Raw genomic sequence first — 18051 nt, 5'->3', positions numbered from 1 at the left:
AGGATTCTGCAGAATTACTACTAAGTCCCTTACTCAGGGTCCATCTACAAAGACGTCTTGAGGAAGTGATGGACTTTTCCAGTGCTGTCACTGGCTCTCCTGTAGCAAAGCTTCTCAGGGGTGAGGGGAGAGATTCTATCCCACTTGCAGGAGACATTTTACAATGTCTGAAAACACTTGGATTGTCATGACTAGAGGTTGGTGCTACTGGCATCTAGTGGGAAGAAGGTAAAAGCATCTTATGATGCACAGGACTGGCCCTAAGACAAAGAATTATCTAGCCAAAATGTCCATGGTGCCGCTGCTGAGAAGCCCTGTTCTGAGCAGGGATTCCTCAGGTTTGATGGTGCAGCAGCACCACCTGGAGCGCTGGTTATAACATGAATCGCTGGGCCCCCTCCCAGAGCCTCGGATTCAGTAGGTCTGGAGTGGGACCTAAATGCCTGCATTTCTACAAGTTCACAGGTTATGCTGATGTTGCCAGTTTATTTCTTCTATAATGTCCTTCCTCAATTTCATCAAGAACAAGAGACTTAAGTAGTCCTCAAGTGGCCCTAAAAAACAATAGGAATTCCCATTGTGGCTCAGTGGTTAATGAACCCAACTAGTATCCATGTGGATGCGGGTTCGATCCCTGGCCTCGCTCAGTGGGTTAAGGATCTGGTGTTGCTGTGAGGTGTGGTACAGGTCATAGACACAGCTCAGATCTGGCATTGCTGTGGCTGTGGCACAGGCCAGTGGCTGCAGCTCCAATTCGACCCCTAGCTTGGGAACTTCTATTATGCCACAGGTGTGGCCCTAAAAAGACAAAAAAAAAAAAAATTCAAATAAATAGCTGAGACATAAGGAACTTGGCATACATGCAGAGACAGTGGGAAAAGACTGTTACAGCGTGTGTCTGTGTCTTTAGTGGTGAGACAAGAACGATGATGAGCAGCATCTTTTCTGTGAGAAGAATCAACGTGTGGAGATAAAGTGACCTCTCTCATCATTAAACATGTACCCTGTTTAATTCTTAGTTGCTACTTTCCAGATGTTTAAGAAGTTTTATTTATCTGTACTAAAGCAATAAAATTCCCAGAGGCAGGATGGCAGAGGCGATCTATTTCTGTTTTCTAGTACTGGGGCTGGCCCAGTGGTCTGCCCCTAACAAATGTTCTGATAGACAGGAACATGAAAGAACATCCTTTTTTGAAATATTTACAACAGAATTGCCCGACACAGTGATTGTCAAACACTTCTTTTAGCCTAAAGCCTTTGTTTCAAATAAAATTTTACATGAAAACATATGCCAATAAATCCAAAAGCTGAGCTGCAGTAGCTGATCCTCTCTGTGGCTGAGTTCCCGACAGCACCTCACCCCCCGGCCTGCTTTTAGCCACCCTCCCAATCAGGGGCTATATACATGGTGCAGTCTGAAAGCCACTGTTCTTACTTGTATCAAAATTTGAAAAAAAAAATCTAATCTCAAAAAATATGTAATTCTTTTTTTTTTTTTTTTTAAAGAGAGGGTGAGAATTCAATTGGATAAGATAATCCAGGCCACTTGTCCAGGTAACAATTCAAGCCTCTAAATCTGAAAGATGTGATTTAAAAAAAAAAAAAAACACTGTCTCTCATGTGGAGGGGTCTCAGAATTGAAGCACAGTTAGTGCTATTTCAGAAATTAGCCAACTGAGAATATGAAGAACTTCATAATTCCCTATTGAAACTGAAGGAGAGGTGACAAGGAGAACCTTACGCTACACTTGTTTATATGTGCCCAGCCCTCCTACAAAGAAGATTTTAAGCACTGAATAAAATATGTAGGTTAAAGTAAGATGCAGTTTAAGATTCTTACTCTAATAAGAAGGAGGTAACAGGAAAAGCTAATTTTTCTCCCTTATTCACTTCAAAATAGGCCTGAAAACAACTTTATTTTCAGAATTTGCATCAGTTGAATAGTATAAGTCAAAACCAAGATTAATTAGAATGATTAAATTGTAGTATTTGGCTCTAGTGTTTTTACTTGTTAAATCCTACTTTGGGAAATAGATCATTTCTCCTGTCAATGCTAACTGCCATAAGAAGAAGCTAAGGAGACATTTATAACCTCTGTAAACTACCCTGTTTGTCAATGATACACAAAGTACACTGAGTCAAAGCAACTATTCTGCTAAATAGAATTCAAAGGCAAGAATGAGGACAATCAGTCTTACCTTATAGCACAGATACAGCAGTATTAGTATCGGTATTGAATATCGCATTATACATATCTATTTAAGAAAGACATTATTTAGATTATAAGTATTTGGAATACTTTTGATTTACATTTTTGCTTTGTAAACATATGATTTTTTTTTTGAAACAACAAAAATATAATTCAATGGAGCCTGAGTCTCCAATACACAAAACAACTGAGTCATTCACAAGACACTTGTGGTTTCTACCATATTGCCCCCTAGTGAATTCACAGGGCAGAACAACCCAGAACTGCACTTACGGGCTATTAATCACTACCATACACTTATTAGTAATTATGTTTGTATTATATATCATAATAATAACTAATAATAATAATAGTGTTAGCTCTGGATAATGGGATTACTGATGATTTTTAATTTTTCTTTTTGTGTTTTTCAGTATTTCCAAATTCTGTATAATGAACTTATGTTCTGGGGAAAAAAATGCTTTAGAAAATAAAGCTAAAATTGAAAATATTATTTATTTTAAAATAACTCCTTATAAAATCATAATGTATCAACTATGAAGCTTTAGCTTTAATTTTATATCCATTTTATCAAACTGATGCATGGTCTACTGAAAAAAAAAAAAACCAAATTGATATGAAAGAAATACTAAAAATCATAAAGATCAAATGGGAAAAGGGAGAGCACTGACCCTCTTTGGGTTATAAAGATGGATCAACTTCAGAAGTAACTCCCATATTTCAGGGCTGCATAAGCCAAATGATGCAAAGACACACATGTGTGATGTCCAGAGGTACTTCATTCTGTAAAAACAGAAACAGGAAAAAGTCAACAGTGCTAGCTGTGCAGAAACCTGGAATCTGAGATGGTTGTAAAGGCAGCTCTGTTTTCTGTGACGGTAAAATCTCACTGAAACTATGCAGAAACCATCTGCTAAGGGGTTAGGTATTCATGCCACTGTCTTTTGAGAACTATCATACAAATAAAAATAGAACTATATTGATAATCAGGAAAAAACTGGTTATAAATAATATTTGATACTGGGAGAAGACAGTAAATAAGGACATTTTTATGGGAACCATAATCATTAATGAAGACGACCGTCAGTTCATCACATTGCTAAATTACGTCAGGTAAAGAGGGGTCAAACAAAAGCACACAAACGCATAAGACAAAAATACCTCATGGTACTCAATGCCAAGAATCCAAACAGAATGGTATGTATTAAGTTGTAGGCAGTTTCTGGTTTCAGGCCGATTGAGGACTTTCCCATTTTACCCATGGATTGCTGATTTGTAGAATCACTGGATGAAATAAGCACATATACAAAATTAAAGCTGAGTATCTTATTTTAATTTAGTCAAAACTTTTTTAAAGAAGAAGATACAAGAAATCTATACTTTCATATGCTTAGAAATGTATTATATACCTAAGATAATCAGCTCTGATCAATTCTGAATTTGTTTATGAGGCTAAAAGCGTCGTAATATAAATGAATTGATAATTAGATTAACTAAAATTGAACAAATTTCATTTTAATTTAGGCAAAACCTTGAAGTCCTTCAATCCCTTTAATTATATAAGATAGAAAAAGTATATTCTTTTGGAAACACTGAAACAAGAGCTCTCTAGAGATATCTTAGGAGTAACTAGTATTTTTCAAGTTTTTATAAATAAGAAAAAGTAAAAATGTATCTGTAAGCTTCAAATTCAGTTGCCTTATGAACTGATGATCACATTTTTAACCTACCAATACCTCATTATGTGTGTCTAACATATTTTTAAAATCAAATATGGCCACATAAAAATGACTGCACCCATAAAATTAATAATCCTTTAACATTAATTATCTAACACCCAGTTCATGTTCTATTTTCTATTTATTGCAACAGCTTTTATCAGATGGTTTCTTGAATCAGGAACCAAAGCTTTCATACTGCCTTTCACAATGTCTCTCTGAATTATCTTTTAGTCAACAAAAGTACTCCCCTCTTGCTGCTTTCAAGGGTGTTTACTTGTTGAAGAAAATGCATTATCTGTCCTATAACTGTTCGCTATTCCCACCTTCTGGATGGCGGGAATAGTGAATATTCCCTTGTGGTGCCATTTAACACACTTCTCTATTCCCGTGTTTCTTATAAACTTGTAATTAGATCTAGAGGCTAATTATTAGAGTCAAGTTCATTTACTTTGGCAAGTACAGTTCATGGGGATATGATGTACTCTATACTGCATCATACTGAGAAGCGCATCCTGTCTGGTGGTCCCTACTTGAGCGATGTTGAGATGGATGAGTGGGTTTGGATTTGCACAATTTGTTGCCAAGGGAAAAAGGAAAGAACAGTAAGGACTGCCAGTTTAGGATAAAAGTAATACTTCTATAAAGGCCCCGTTTATCCTTTACATAAATCCAATAGACTTAGATATGTACGATGCCTCTATGTAAGTACAGAACTATTATTTCCTGGAAATCCTCTTTTCACAACCCTAGATACTAAAGAAAATTAAAATGATACTCAACGGTAATTTTCACCAGTGGTAATAATCTTTACTTATATGATATATATTACAACCCAAACTCTGGCTTCTACTGATACTAAAAGACTACTCCAGACAAAGAGAAGATACACTCCCATCCTCCCTGGATACCTGGGAGAATTCTACGACACCCCCCTAGGTCCGTCCAGCTGAGCTGCAAAGCTCTATTAATCCCATGAATAAAGAACAGGGTGTATCCTACACACTAAGGCAGATGTGTTGTACAAACATAACAGTAACATCCTTCCTAGTACTAAGACATACTAAATACTTGGCAGTGATAAAATATCTTTTAGAGTTCCCGTTGTGGCTCAATGGGTTAAGAACCCCACTAGTATCCAAGAGGATGCAGGTTCAATCCCTGGCTTACCTCAGTGGGTTAAGTATCTGGCACTGCTGTGAGCTGTGGTGTAGGTGGCAGACGCTACTCGGATCCTGCATTCCTGTGGCCATGGCCTAGGACAGCAGCTATAGCTCCAATTCGACCCCTAGCCTGGGAACTTCCATATGCCCCAGGTGCAGCCCTAAAAAGAAAAAGAGAAAAAAAAAAAAACAGTGAAAAAAAAAATTACTTAGAATTCACATTAAGACACTATAGTTCTTAAATTACTTTAATTAATCTAGGGCTTTTCCTCTAATAAAGTCTTAATGTCCCTACCTGGTAGAGGAAGATGCTTTAAAATCTTTATCTGTGATCATATACCAAATCAGCTTTCAGAGACGGCTCATAGATTCGCACTGAGCATGGCAGACATTCTCATAAAATACTGCAGGCCAACTCAACTTCCTGCTCTGCCTGCAGTCTAGAGTCCTGTCGACACTTGGTGTGTCTGAAATAATATTAAATTACACTGTCTAGAATAATTTCCATCTATTTTCACAGGGCTAAATTTTTATCTTGGGCTAGGTATAAAAAGAACACTTCTGAAAGATACTAACATCGCTTATAGTCAATGAAATATCTTCATGGTTCAACGTTGCTTCATTCTTAATAATCATAAAACACCTCGAGTGATGAGGGCTCACTGTAATGACTTTCTCCCAGCTCAGCTCTCCAGTGGCTGTGACTCACAGTTCACCAGCACCTTAATTGGCAAGCTAACTACATAGGAAAAGGGCTTCCTTCTGGGCTTCATTAAGTTTTCACAAATGACAGTAGCTTCAACTTCTTGCACTTAATTTTCTTTCAATCTAACATGGATAGTAAATGCAAAAACCTCCATCGGCTTGATAGGTAGGTATTCTACAAGTTTTTGAAAAGTCTTCATACTCCCCAACTTTTTAAAAAAAATAGATTAGTAGGCATGCTAAGTTTTTTTTTTAAAAAAACACTGTCAATTAATACTTAAGACTTTGAGCAGATGTTAATAATTACAGTCTATTCTGACTTTATAAGCCCTTAAACAAGATGCAACAAAACAAATAAATAATGGTTAACTCTTGATATTTCATGAGAAATTAAAAAAAAAAAAGGCAGCTGGAGAAAGGTAGAAAAACAAAGGAAATTAATAATGGGAAGAAAATAGAGACTCTGAGTCAATAATAACAACACCAGCTAATATCAGCTAAAATCTACAATGTATTCTATGTATGAGGCACTATTTTAAGTACTTTATGTTATTTTAACTTAGCTGTTTTTCACCAAACTCTGTAGAGCTGGTGTTCTTAATACTCTCATCCTGCAGAAAGGGAAATGGAAAAACTAGAGGGGTAGGTAACTGGCTCAGGAATCACATGGTTCCCAAGTGTGCGAGCCAGGACTCAACCCAGACTATCTGCAAAGCATCCTCCACTTTCTGCTGTCTCTTAACTACCCCATTCCTAACAACGGAGCGTGGAGTCCACTCTAAACTGGGTGTGTTCCCCGTTTGAGATGACTCTACTCTCTCCTGTATCTGACGTTTTGATTTTCCATTTAGCAATTTTTCTGCAACACAGAACAAGTTCGTTAAAGTACAGAATTAGATCTCTAAAATATGCCATACCTGAGATTACGGAAGGCAACAGCTAATGCTGCAATCACCGTGATGGACAGAACAAATATATAAGCATAAAAAAGCAGAGTATCGGAAAGCCTTTCAAATGTATTAAGAGGCAGAAGGCCAAATGCTTCTTCACACAGATAGAGGTTTGCATCAAAATCTCTGGGAAACAAAAGGGAATGCCAAGCATTAAATTCAATATAAGTAAACCTCAAATTTTTCCTCAAAATAAGCCTAAAATTAACAATTGATAACCTACATCTTAAGACCCTGCTGATTTAATATTAAAAGCAAACACATACTTTAAGTTCAGTCATACCTTGTTGCTCCAAACCCAAATTTTGCCTTCAGAAATTTAAATATGTGTTCATCTGACTTGAGGTTAAGAATTCTCTATTTGGGAAGGAGAAAATGAAAATTGCCATTAGTTCCTCATGCATAGTTTTCTGACAACTTCCCACATATTCAGTGTCCCACTTCACAGGACTGTATGGGTAAAATTAGTAAATGTTCACAATAGTTCTTAGAACTAAGGAATTCTAAAGCAGGGATTATCAAGCTCCCTCCTTTCATTTCATTTCTTTCTTCTCTTTCTTTCACAGAATCATTTTTGCAAACAAAATTGAGGCATAAGTTCAACATTAAAAATAGATAAAAGATGAGGTTCTTTGGTTTGAGAGGAGACAGCTGAAGCCCAGTGAGCACAATTCTTTAAATCAGAAAACCGAAAATATCATAATCTGAAACTTCAAATAGGAACAAAGTCCACAAAAACTATACTTTGGGTTTTTTTAATCTGCAGATACAACTGAATAAGACTTAATCACACAAAGCCAATTCAAACAATGCTAATAACCCTCAAGGGGAGAAGAGAACAAATGCCAGTGCTTATTAATAGTGAGTATAATTGTAACTCATTTTATTTCTACTTTATGGCTTACAAAACCCCCTACAACATGGGTAAAGAAATTGTATCAGCGGGAAAATGAAGACGGAAAAGAAAGTAAGATGAATCCAGAACTGATCTTAGTCCACAAAACATATTCACTAGAGATGAGCCACAAACTTGGGCTTGGGCAGTCTAGTAGCAAATGCAAAGAAGGAAATAAAAGCATTTATGTTACTCGCAGGGTGATAAGATTAAAACGAACCAGTTGCTCAGAAGAAATTCTAAGAGTCCTAAAACTGAGACTCAAGAGAAATTTTCCCCTGGGGTACAGTGAAAACAGCAAGCAGTCTATAGTCAAAGACTGTTTTTTCTAATTCTTCTCATTGCAAATGGCTGGCAGAACATCAAGTGTAATTCAAAAAACATTATTCTTTGGGGAGTCAAAAAGCAATGGTCCAGACATTAGCTCTCTGCTGGCTTAATCCAGGCTGAACACCTAGAATGTGGAAATGGATGGACTCCATCTCTTTCAGCCAGTCTTTCAGAAATGCTGGTTGTTCCTTTCAAACAAGCTTTTGATAAGTACTCAACTATATGGAAGGTTTTTGTCCTTGTTTTTGCTTTTGAGGGCTACACCAAGGCACATGAAAATTCCCAGGCTAGGGGTCGAATTGGAGCTGCAGCTGCCGGCCAACGCCACAGCCACAGCAACATGGGATCCAAGCTGCATCTGCGACCTGCACCACAGCTCACGGCAACACCAGATCCTTAACCCACTGAGCGAGGCAAGGATCAAACCTGCATCCTCGATACTAGTTGGACTCATTACCACTGAGCCATGACGGGAACTTCCACACTATATGGAGTTTAAGAACAGAGTGACAAGGACCTGGAGTAGAGGTGTTTAATGTGGCTGAAAGAGTTAAGAGTCTTTTATTCTTTGATCATCAACAGACAGGGGGAAGAACTGTCACTCTCTTACAGAGGAATTGATCATGAATGTGCAGATGCCTTCTGTCCTGACATCTGCCTGCCCTGGGGGTGGGGTGGGGGTGGGTGGACAAAATCATCTCAAGAAATCATTCCGGTTCTGAGCAAAAGCAAATATGTTAAGGAACTTAACCCCAATAAAAATCATGCCATCTTTTTCTTAGTACTACAGTATAAAAAACTATCTCTGAAAAGTAGCATTTTTTTTTAATTTAGAGAAATCACTGTTTAATGTTTTTACAGATGAGGTTTTTTTTTTTTTTTTTGTCTTTTTGCCATTTCTTGGGCCGCTCCCGCGGCACATGGAGGTTCCCAGGCTAGGGGTCGAATCGGAGCTGCAGCCGCTGGCCCATGCCAGAGCCACAGCAACGCGGGATCCGAGCCGCATCTGCAACCTACACCACAGCTCACGGCAATGCTGGATCCTCAACCCACTGAGCAAGGCCAGGGATCGAACCAGCAACCCCGTGGTTCCTAATCAGATACGTTAACCACTGAGCCATGATGGGAACTCCCTTACAGACGACTTTTTAAAAAGTCTAGTTAACTCCAAAGGTGACTTCAAAGTAGAACATGTTAAAAGAGTGAATAGAAATCAAGGACTAAAATTAAGAAAATAATCCTGTTACTGAAACAAAGGTAAACTGTGCCTGTTTAAAGAAGAACTGGTAACTCTTTAGTAATGCTAAATTATATATGTCATTTTATTGACCTACCTTAATAATGTTGTTGAGAAAAAGTGTCAAACATAAAACCACAAATAAATGTAACAACAGTTTTCCAAGCCTATTAAGGAAGCTTCCAGTTTTCAGATTTTTCTAGAAATTAAAAGAGTTGAGTTTCAATTTCTACATTTTAATATAACTCATAAACATTTAAGATGAGATTACTTGAGGATTTAAAACATTGGGTCATACAACATACAGGGAAAATAAAACCTAATAACCTAATTTTCATGAGGTTTCATGGTCTTAGTATTTGTCATTTTCTAAGAGTAAGTGTATTACCTAATAATAAGCTCCATATGATGAGGAAATGTGTCATAATCCTTTTTTTTTTTTTTTTTTGAATGGCCACACCAATGGTATACGATGGAACTTCCCAGGCTTGGGATGGAATCCAAACCACTGCTGTGACCTACACTGTAGCTGTGGCAACACCAAATCCTTTCACCCACTGCACTGGCCAGTGATCGAACCTGCATCTCTGCAGCAACCCAAACCGCTGCAGTGGGGCAGGTGGATTCCTAACCCACTGCATTGCACTGGGAACTACCCCCCACCCCCATTTTTTTTTTAAGACCTCTGCCTCCAGAGCATGGAGTACCTTAGAGGGTACTCAGGATATACCGAACAAATCTTTTCATCATTTACCCATTAATTCATTTATCACAGACTATAACCCATTAAATAAAAAGCCTATAAAAAAGTAAATTGTGTTGATATATAATAGTTTTCTTACAACTCTCGAATAATTTTGTAGATTATCAATTGAATAATATTTAACAAGTTCGAATATGAGTGATGTTTATTTACAGTTAAGGTTAAAAGACTAATAAATGAGAACCAGTTTGTAACACTCAACTAAAAGCCTGCTTTTTAAAAATTTTTGTAAGGATTTGTCCATAGCAGCTGTCACTCAAAAGAGGAACAGGAAAAAGGATTTATGCTTCCTAAAGTGGAAAACAAAATAGCTTGTTGACGCAGAAGTGTTTATGAGAAAGAAAACAGGCTTTGCAACTCTTTAAATCTAATGTAAATTCATTTATTTATTTTATTTTTCATTTTTTGGTCTTTTTGCCTTTTCTAGGGCCGCTTCCGCGGCATATGGAGATTCCCAGGCTAGGGGTCTAATCGGAATCGTAGCCACCGGCCTGCACCAGAGCCACAGCAACGCAGGATCTGAGCCACGTCTGCAACCTACACCACAGCCGGATCGTTAACCCACTGAGCAAGGCCAAGGATTGAACTCGCAACCTCATGGTTCCTAGTCAGATTCATTAACCACTGTGCCACGACGGGAACTCCTAAATCTAATGTAAATTTAATAAAGTTACATTATATAACAAAGTCAAAAGATCAAGTCGATGTCAAGCATGTTACTCTAGAAAATGTCCCATTATTTCTAAAGGCATTTATTTGGAATCTCAAATTTCTCAAAACAGAGCTAATTTTAATTCACTTAAAAAGCAATAATTTATATGGAAGGATGGGGGGAAAGAGTGGTGTTACTGTTTCAAATAACAACAAGGTGTCTATCAGCTTGAAAGACGGTGGCAAATACATTTCCCTAAGCAACAGGTTCTTCTCACTCTTGAGTTCACGCAGGAGAAAAAGTTAATGTTTCTCCTCTTTTATTTCAACTTCAAGCCAATGGCATTCAAAAAAGTATCTCTAGCTAATCCTGAATTGAATCAAGATCCCAATTTTCTAAGAAATAATAAATGTCAAAATGAAGGGATGACACATCAAAAAGCTCGAAGACAAATGCTATGCTATGCGCTTAAAAAAAAAAAAAAAAGCAAATAATGCCCCCACTGATTTTTAGTGGGAATTTGGTCATAAATTCTACTTTGTATGCTACATGAAAACAAGGGCCAAACAACCACACAACGAAAAAAAGCAAAGTTTACTTTGGTTAAGGACAAAAAAAAGGTCCTACCTGAATTTTTCTTGCAATTAATACCGATAGGTTGAAACTGATAAGCAATGATCCAAGAATCATGGAATTAAAAAATTGAAGAATGCAGACCAGGAGCAAACCTGTTAGCTGTATACCATAGAGCCATGTCACCTGCGACAACCAAAGATTAGATGGTTAGACAGATTTTATCTAGAGACTCCCACATGCTGACATGTTGGTCCCCAGCTGGATACATTCCATTTATAAATGAGGCAGAAAACACATCTAGCTTCAAGTAATATAGTCTAAGAAAGGAAAATAAATCACAGTCACAGTAATTGTTTATTTACCTTTAAGTTACAGAATATTTTTTCACATCCTGGCCAATATTTGTTACTTGTCTTTAATTTTTTTTTAAGCCATCCAAGTAGTTGTAACATGTATCTTACTGTGGTTTTTATTTTTTTTATTTATTTTCTGTCTTTTTGCCATTTCTTGGGCCGCTCCAGCGGCATATGGAGGTTCCTAGGCTAGGGGTCGAATTGGAGCTGTAGCCACCGGCCTACACCAGAGCCACAGCAACCTGGGATCCGAGCCGCGTCTGCAACCTACACCACAGCTCACGGCAACGCTGGATCCTTAACCCACTGAGCAAGGCCAGGGATTGAACCTGCAACCTCATGGTTCTTAGTCGGATTCGTTAATCACTGAGCCACGATGGGAACTCCTGTGGTTTTAATTTATATTTCCGTAATGACTAATGATGTTGAGCATCTTTTCATGTGCTTACTGAAGGTTTATATATCTTCTTTGGAGAAATGTCTATATAATCTTTTACCCATATTTTATAGTTGAAAGAGTTTAAGATTTCTTATTCTGGCAATCCTTAATTAGACATACGCTTTTGCAAATCTCTCCCATTTTGCAAGCTGTCTTTTCAATGTCTTGATGATATGCTTTGAAGTACAAAAGTTTTTAATTTTCATGAAGTCCAAATCATCTATTTTTTCTTTAGTTACTTGTGCTTTTGGTGTTCTATCAAAGAAGGCGTGGCCTACTCCAAAGTCAAAAAAATTTATTCCTATTTTATCCTCTAAACATTTCAGTTTTAGCTCTTAAAATTAAATCTATGATCAGAGTTCCCTGGTGGCTCTGTGAGTTAAGGATCTAGTGTTGTCACTGTTGTGGCTCAGATTGCTGCTGTGGCACAGGTTCAGTCTTTGGCCTTGGTACTTCCATATGCCATGGACACGATCAAAAAAACTCCAACTAAGTCTATGATCTAGTTTGAGTTAATTATTGTATATGGTAAGAGGGCAGGGTCCAACTTCATTTTTTTGCATACAAATATCTAGTTATCCCAGCATCATTTATTGGAAAGAGTACTCTTTTTCCATAATAACCTTGACACTCTTGTTGAAAATCAGTTGACTGTTTCTGGTCTCTCAATTCTATTCCATTGATTTATGTTTATCCTTCTGCCAATATCATACTGTCTTTTTTATTTTTTTAATTTTTTTTCCCCCTAGGGCCCCATCCGTGGCACATGGAGGTTCCCAGGCTAGGGGTCTAATCGAGCTCTAGCCACCGGCCTACACCAGAGCCACAGCAACGCGGGATCCAAGCCACATCTGCAACCTACACCACAGCTCACAGCAATGCCGAATCCTTAACCCACTAAGCGAGGCCAGGGACCGAACCCGAAATCTCATGGTTCCTAGTCGGATTTGTTAACCGCTGAGCCACGATGGGAACTCCCTCATACTGTCTTCATTACCGTAGCTTGGAAATTGTAAAACTGGAACGTATGAGACTTCTTAGTTTTTCTTTTTCATGATTTTTTTTTTGGCTATTCTGGGTCTCCTGAGTTTCCATATGAATTTTAGGATCAGCTTGTTGATTTCTGCGGCTGGGATTCTAAGAGGAATTATGTTGACTTTATAGATCAATTTGGGAGTACTGCCATCCTAACAACAGAGTCTTCCAATCCTTCAACAAACAATATAGGTAGATTGAAAGGAAAAGTATGGGAAAAGATACATACAGACAACAACTGAGTTGTGCTTTCTTTCATCTTTTTTTTCCCCTTTTGTCTTTTTAGGCCCCACCTGCGGCATATGGAGGTTCCCAGTTTAGGAGTCTAATTGGATCTGTAGCCTCTGGCCTACGCCAGAGCCACAGCAACACCAGATCCGAGCTGCGTCTGCAGCCTACACCACAGCTCACGGCAACGCCGGATCCTTAACCCACAGAGTGAGGCCAGGGATCAAACCCGCAACCTCATGATTCCTAGTCGGATTCGTTTCTGCTGCGCCACGACGAGAACTCCAAGTTGTGCTTTCTTAGTCTACTCTACCCACCTGTCTTTAAATTGCTGTATTTAGATCATTTATCTTTAATGTAATTATTGATATGACAGAGGCCTTAAATCTGCCATTTTACCATTTGCTGTTTGTTCACTCTGTTTTCCATTTCTGTTTTTTTTTCCTGGCTTCCCGTGGGTTACTTGACCATTCTTAGATTTCTATTTTTACTTTATAAAGTACTTTAAAATGTATCTTTTGGTACAGATTTTTTAGTGGTTATTCTGGGTTATTACATTAAACATTCATAATTGAATTTTATAGTATTAAGACAATATTATAATTTTTGCTTTAGCTATCAAACAATGTAGAAAACTCAAGATGAGACAAGATGTTTATTATGTTTATTCATATTTTTCTTTTGATTGCCTTTTCTCTTTTCCTAATGTCCCAACGTTTCTTCTTTTATCATTTCCTTTTGTTTCAAGAATTTCACTTAGCCTTTTTTTTTTAACAATAGGTCTGTTGGTAACAAATTCTGTTAGTTTTCCTTCATCTGAGAATGTTTTGATTTTCCTTTCTCTCCTGAAAGACACTTTTGCTGGGTAGAGGGCTCTGGGTTGACCATTCTTTTCTTTCAGCACATGGTTTCTGATGAAAAACCCAATGTCTTTCAAATTGGTTTCCCCCTATAGGTATCATTTTTCTCTGACTGCTTTCAAGATTTTGTCCTTTATCTTTAGTCTTCAGAAGTTTGATTAGAATAATCCTGGGGAGTTCCCATTGTGGCTCAGTGGGTTAAAAACCTGACATAATGTCTGTGAGGTTGTGGGTTCAATCCCTGGCCGCACTCAGTAGGTTAAGGATCTATCTGGTGTTGCTGCAAGCTGCAGTGTAGGTCACAGATGAGGCTCAGATCCAGTGCTGCTCTGGCTATGGTGTTGACCGCAGCTGCAGCTTCGATTCAAGCTCTAGCCTGGGAACTTCCATGTGCCATGGGTGTGGCAGTAAAACAGGGAAAAAAAAAAAATGGATGTGTTTTAGCATTGATTTATTTGGGTTTATCCTATTTGACATTAGTTCAGCTTCTCGATTCTGTGGGTTCTACCAAATTTGGGAAGTTTTCACCCATTCCTCAAAACATTTTTTTTTCCAGCCTCACATTCTTTCTCTCCATTTGGGATTCTGATTACATGACTGTTAGACTTTTCGCTATGGTCCCACAGGTCTCTGAGGCACTGTTCATTTTTTCCAGTCTATTTTCTTGTTCAAATTAGGTCATTTCTAAATTGTCCTGTCTTCAAATTCACTGATTCATTCCTCTGACCACCCATTCTACTCTTGATTCCATCTACTTAGTTTTTTCTTTTCATTATTGGAATTTTTCAGTTCTAAAATTTCCATTTGCTTCTTCTTTTTATCCTCTAAATCTTTTTTGAAGCTTTCTATTTTTCATTTGTTTTAAGTGTGTTTGTAAATGCTCAATGATAATTTTTTTTATGATGGCTATTTTAAATTCCTTGTCAAATAATTTAGCTTCTGTGTGACTTGGTATTGGCACCTGTCGATCATTTCAGTTCATTCAAGAGAGATTTCCCTGGTTCAACACATGACTTTCAATTGTACTGTATTATGCTATGGAATGCTGAATCTTATGCAAATCTTCTGTCGGCAGACCTCCTCTGACACCATGCCAGCATCATGCCATTGAGCAAAGGATGTGGCCTCATTATTTCCAGGTGGGTCTAGATGTCCAGGGTGTCCATCTGACCTCCACGGACCTTTGGGGAGGTGGGAAAAAGCAGTGTCTCATTACTGCTGGGTAAAGATGAAAGTTTAGGATCCCTACAAGGCTTCTGCTGACAGGGAGGGGAGGGAATGTCTCAATACCAGCGGGTAGGAGTTGAAGGTTCTCCATGTGGCTGGCCTTCATGCTTCTCCCTTTATGGTCTTTTTGGCTTTTGTTGGGGCTTTTCTGGTCTGAGTCCATTGGTATTTCCCAGTTGCTGACTTTCCCAGTACCTAGTGTGAGATATATGCAGCAAAAAGAAAACCTAGGGAACTCACTGTCATGTTCTTCCTCTGGTCTCAACGTCTCTCAGCGTAATGTACTTTCTGTTCTCCATCTCTCAAAATCACCTTATGTTTGTTTTTTACATATTGTCCAGGGCTTTTAGTTGTACTCAGTGGGAGGAATAAGGAGAAGTGCATTTACTCTACCTTGTCTGGAACCATACCGAGTACTTAAAAATTGCGTCTTAGGAATTGATCATTAATGTGTCTTGTTGTTTTCACAATGGGTACCCTCCATATTCTTTAGTCTTTAATGCAACAGAAGTATATGCTTTATAATACTTAATGCTATGTTTTATATTTAAAAACCCTGTATACATTTCTCACCAAAAATTTAATCTTTTGATGGTAAGAGATTTCCCATCATCCATGAAAAGGAAATGACATGTACTGAACAAGATACTGCTTCTTATCACATCGGGTTCTGAATCTGTATTACCTTCTAAGCCAATTATTCTGTCTTTCCCACTTGACAGGATTAAAGATCAGTGATTCCAATTTATGAAGAAACTAAGGCTCTAAGAAGTTAAATCCCTTGACAAAGTTTAAAGAGCTAGTTATTTTCAGAGTTAATAGAAGCAACTTGGTTTAGAACCCAGGATCCTTTCGTTATAATACTGTTCCTCCTTAAATTCTGACAAGTATAAATACTTCTACCACCAACGGTTCCAAATGTAAAAGTTCAATGACGTTTAGAACTGAATATGAAACAAATTAATTGTATTATTTAGTTTTGTATATCAAAAAAGTACCTTTTATTCTGTTTTCTAATTTTAAAAAGAAAGAGACGTTCACTACAGAAAAATTCTAGAAATCCAAAGAGCAAATAGAAGATAAGAGCATTAATCACACAGCTGATTGCTAATAATGTATGTATTTTTGGAAACTTTTCTCTTTATATAGACATTTTACTTTTTTATTTTATTTTTTATTTTTGCTTTTTAGGGCAGCATCTGCAGCATACAGAGGTTCCCAGGCTAGGGGTCAAATCAGAGCTTCAGCTGTAGGCCTACACCACAGCCACAGCAACAGAGGATCCAAGCCATGTCTGTGACCTACACCACAGTTCATGGCAACGCCAGATCATTAACCCACTGAGTGAGGCCAGGGATCGAACCCATGTTCTCGTGGATGCTAGTTGGGTTCGTTACCACTGAGCCACAATGGGAACTCCCTAATTTATTTTTTATGGTAAAATGTACAGCGTTCTTTTGAAAGCACCTGCTAGATGGGGATAAAAGTGATATCGCATGTGATACCAACTGGCCTAGGAGCATCTGACAAGAAGAAATAGGCATCTAGGCACCTCTTCCCCTCAGCTTGCAGGTCTCATGAACAAAGTATAAAGACATTATAAAACAGGAAAGCAAATGTAAACAGTCGGGAATAGACTCAGCTTCATTTGCACATGCAGCTTTTTGTGGCATGTGGGCTCCAGTATTATCTAATACCACACACACGCACACATTTTAACTTTGGCTTTTCCACTTGCTTTCTTTACTGGATTTTACCCTCACATCCTGCCACCTCATACCCCAACCAAATTCTACTCTCCTCATTTTTGGTCCAGCTCTAGCCTCCCACTTCTGTGAAACATTTCCAGCCTAAAAAGAACTTTCCTCTTCTAGATTTTAGCATTTATTCTTATTACATCTATAACTGACATCTGCAGATAAACAGACACCTAATTGTACAGACATTTTTTTTCCCTCAAGCTAGATGGCAAACTTCCTACGGATGGGACAATGTCTTACACAGGTCGGAATTTTCCGCGGTGCCTATCCCACTATAATGGCACAGTGGACAGACACTATATATTGCTGGTTGACTTTAAATATTTCCTAACTCAGGTTCAATCCGTTTCCAAAGATCGTCTGCAACTCTTTTGACATGGAATATATGAATGTAACTCTTCTCTCTTAGATTATCTTGCTGCCTTAGATCTGGTGATAATGTTTTATTATGCTTGGAAAATACTTACGTTACTGTTACTTTACTATGAGCAACTTAAAAACATACACAATACATTACTTCTGCACATGACAAAAACCATGCAGTTAAATGGCAGCAGCACACACTGGGAGACAAAGAATGGCTTCCTTCATAATTTCCTTATTTCATTGTGACCTTTGACCAATTCACATCCCATATTGCTAAATGTTACTATGAAAATTTTATAAAGTACCACAAAAAAGTTGTTATACACTCATATAACAAAAGTTGTTGATTTCCTTAAAGAAAGGAACACACTTTAAAAGAGCTACCATATATATGATAATAAATTTATAATATATGATAATACAACTTATAATAAATATATATATATTTATTTTCTTTTTAGGGCCGTGCCTGCAGCATATAGAAATTCACATCAGAGCTGAAGCTGCCAGCCTAAACCAGTCACAACAGTGCAGGATCTGAGCCACATCTGTGACCTATGCCGCAGTTTGCAGCATCGCCGGATC

The 18051-nt window shown here is 37.8% G+C and overlaps 1 protein-coding gene across 6 annotated transcripts in view; it reads right to left on the bottom strand.

Moving 5' to 3' along the window:
• The window catches only part of DPY19L3 (dpy-19 like C-mannosyltransferase 3), a 79398-nt gene that overhangs the window by 19477 nt on the left and 41870 nt on the right, over window positions 1–18051 (bottom strand). For all 6 annotated transcript variants that reach the window (XM_047789762.1, XM_047789758.1, XM_047789756.1 and 3 more), the window contains 7 exons: window positions 11250–11381; window positions 9305–9406; window positions 7029–7102; window positions 6713–6871; window positions 3371–3493; window positions 2881–2992; window positions 2199–2255 (listed from right to left, as the gene is read on the bottom strand). In XM_047789762.1, coding sequence (XP_047645718.1) covers window positions 2199–2255; window positions 2881–2992; window positions 3371–3493; window positions 6713–6871; window positions 7029–7102; window positions 9305–9406; window positions 11250–11381 — 759 coding nt within the window. The remainder of the gene's footprint in view (window positions 1–2198; window positions 2256–2880; window positions 2993–3370; window positions 3494–6712; window positions 6872–7028; window positions 7103–9304; window positions 9407–11249; window positions 11382–18051) is intronic.

Source organism: Phacochoerus africanus, chromosome 8 (genome assembly GCF_016906955.1).
Source record: "Phacochoerus africanus isolate WHEZ1 chromosome 8, ROS_Pafr_v1, whole genome shotgun sequence".
Classification (NCBI taxonomy): domain Eukaryota; kingdom Metazoa; phylum Chordata; class Mammalia; order Artiodactyla; family Suidae; genus Phacochoerus; species Phacochoerus africanus.
Note: the sequence above shows the minus strand (reverse complement) of the source record. Positions and strands in the feature narration are given on the sequence as shown.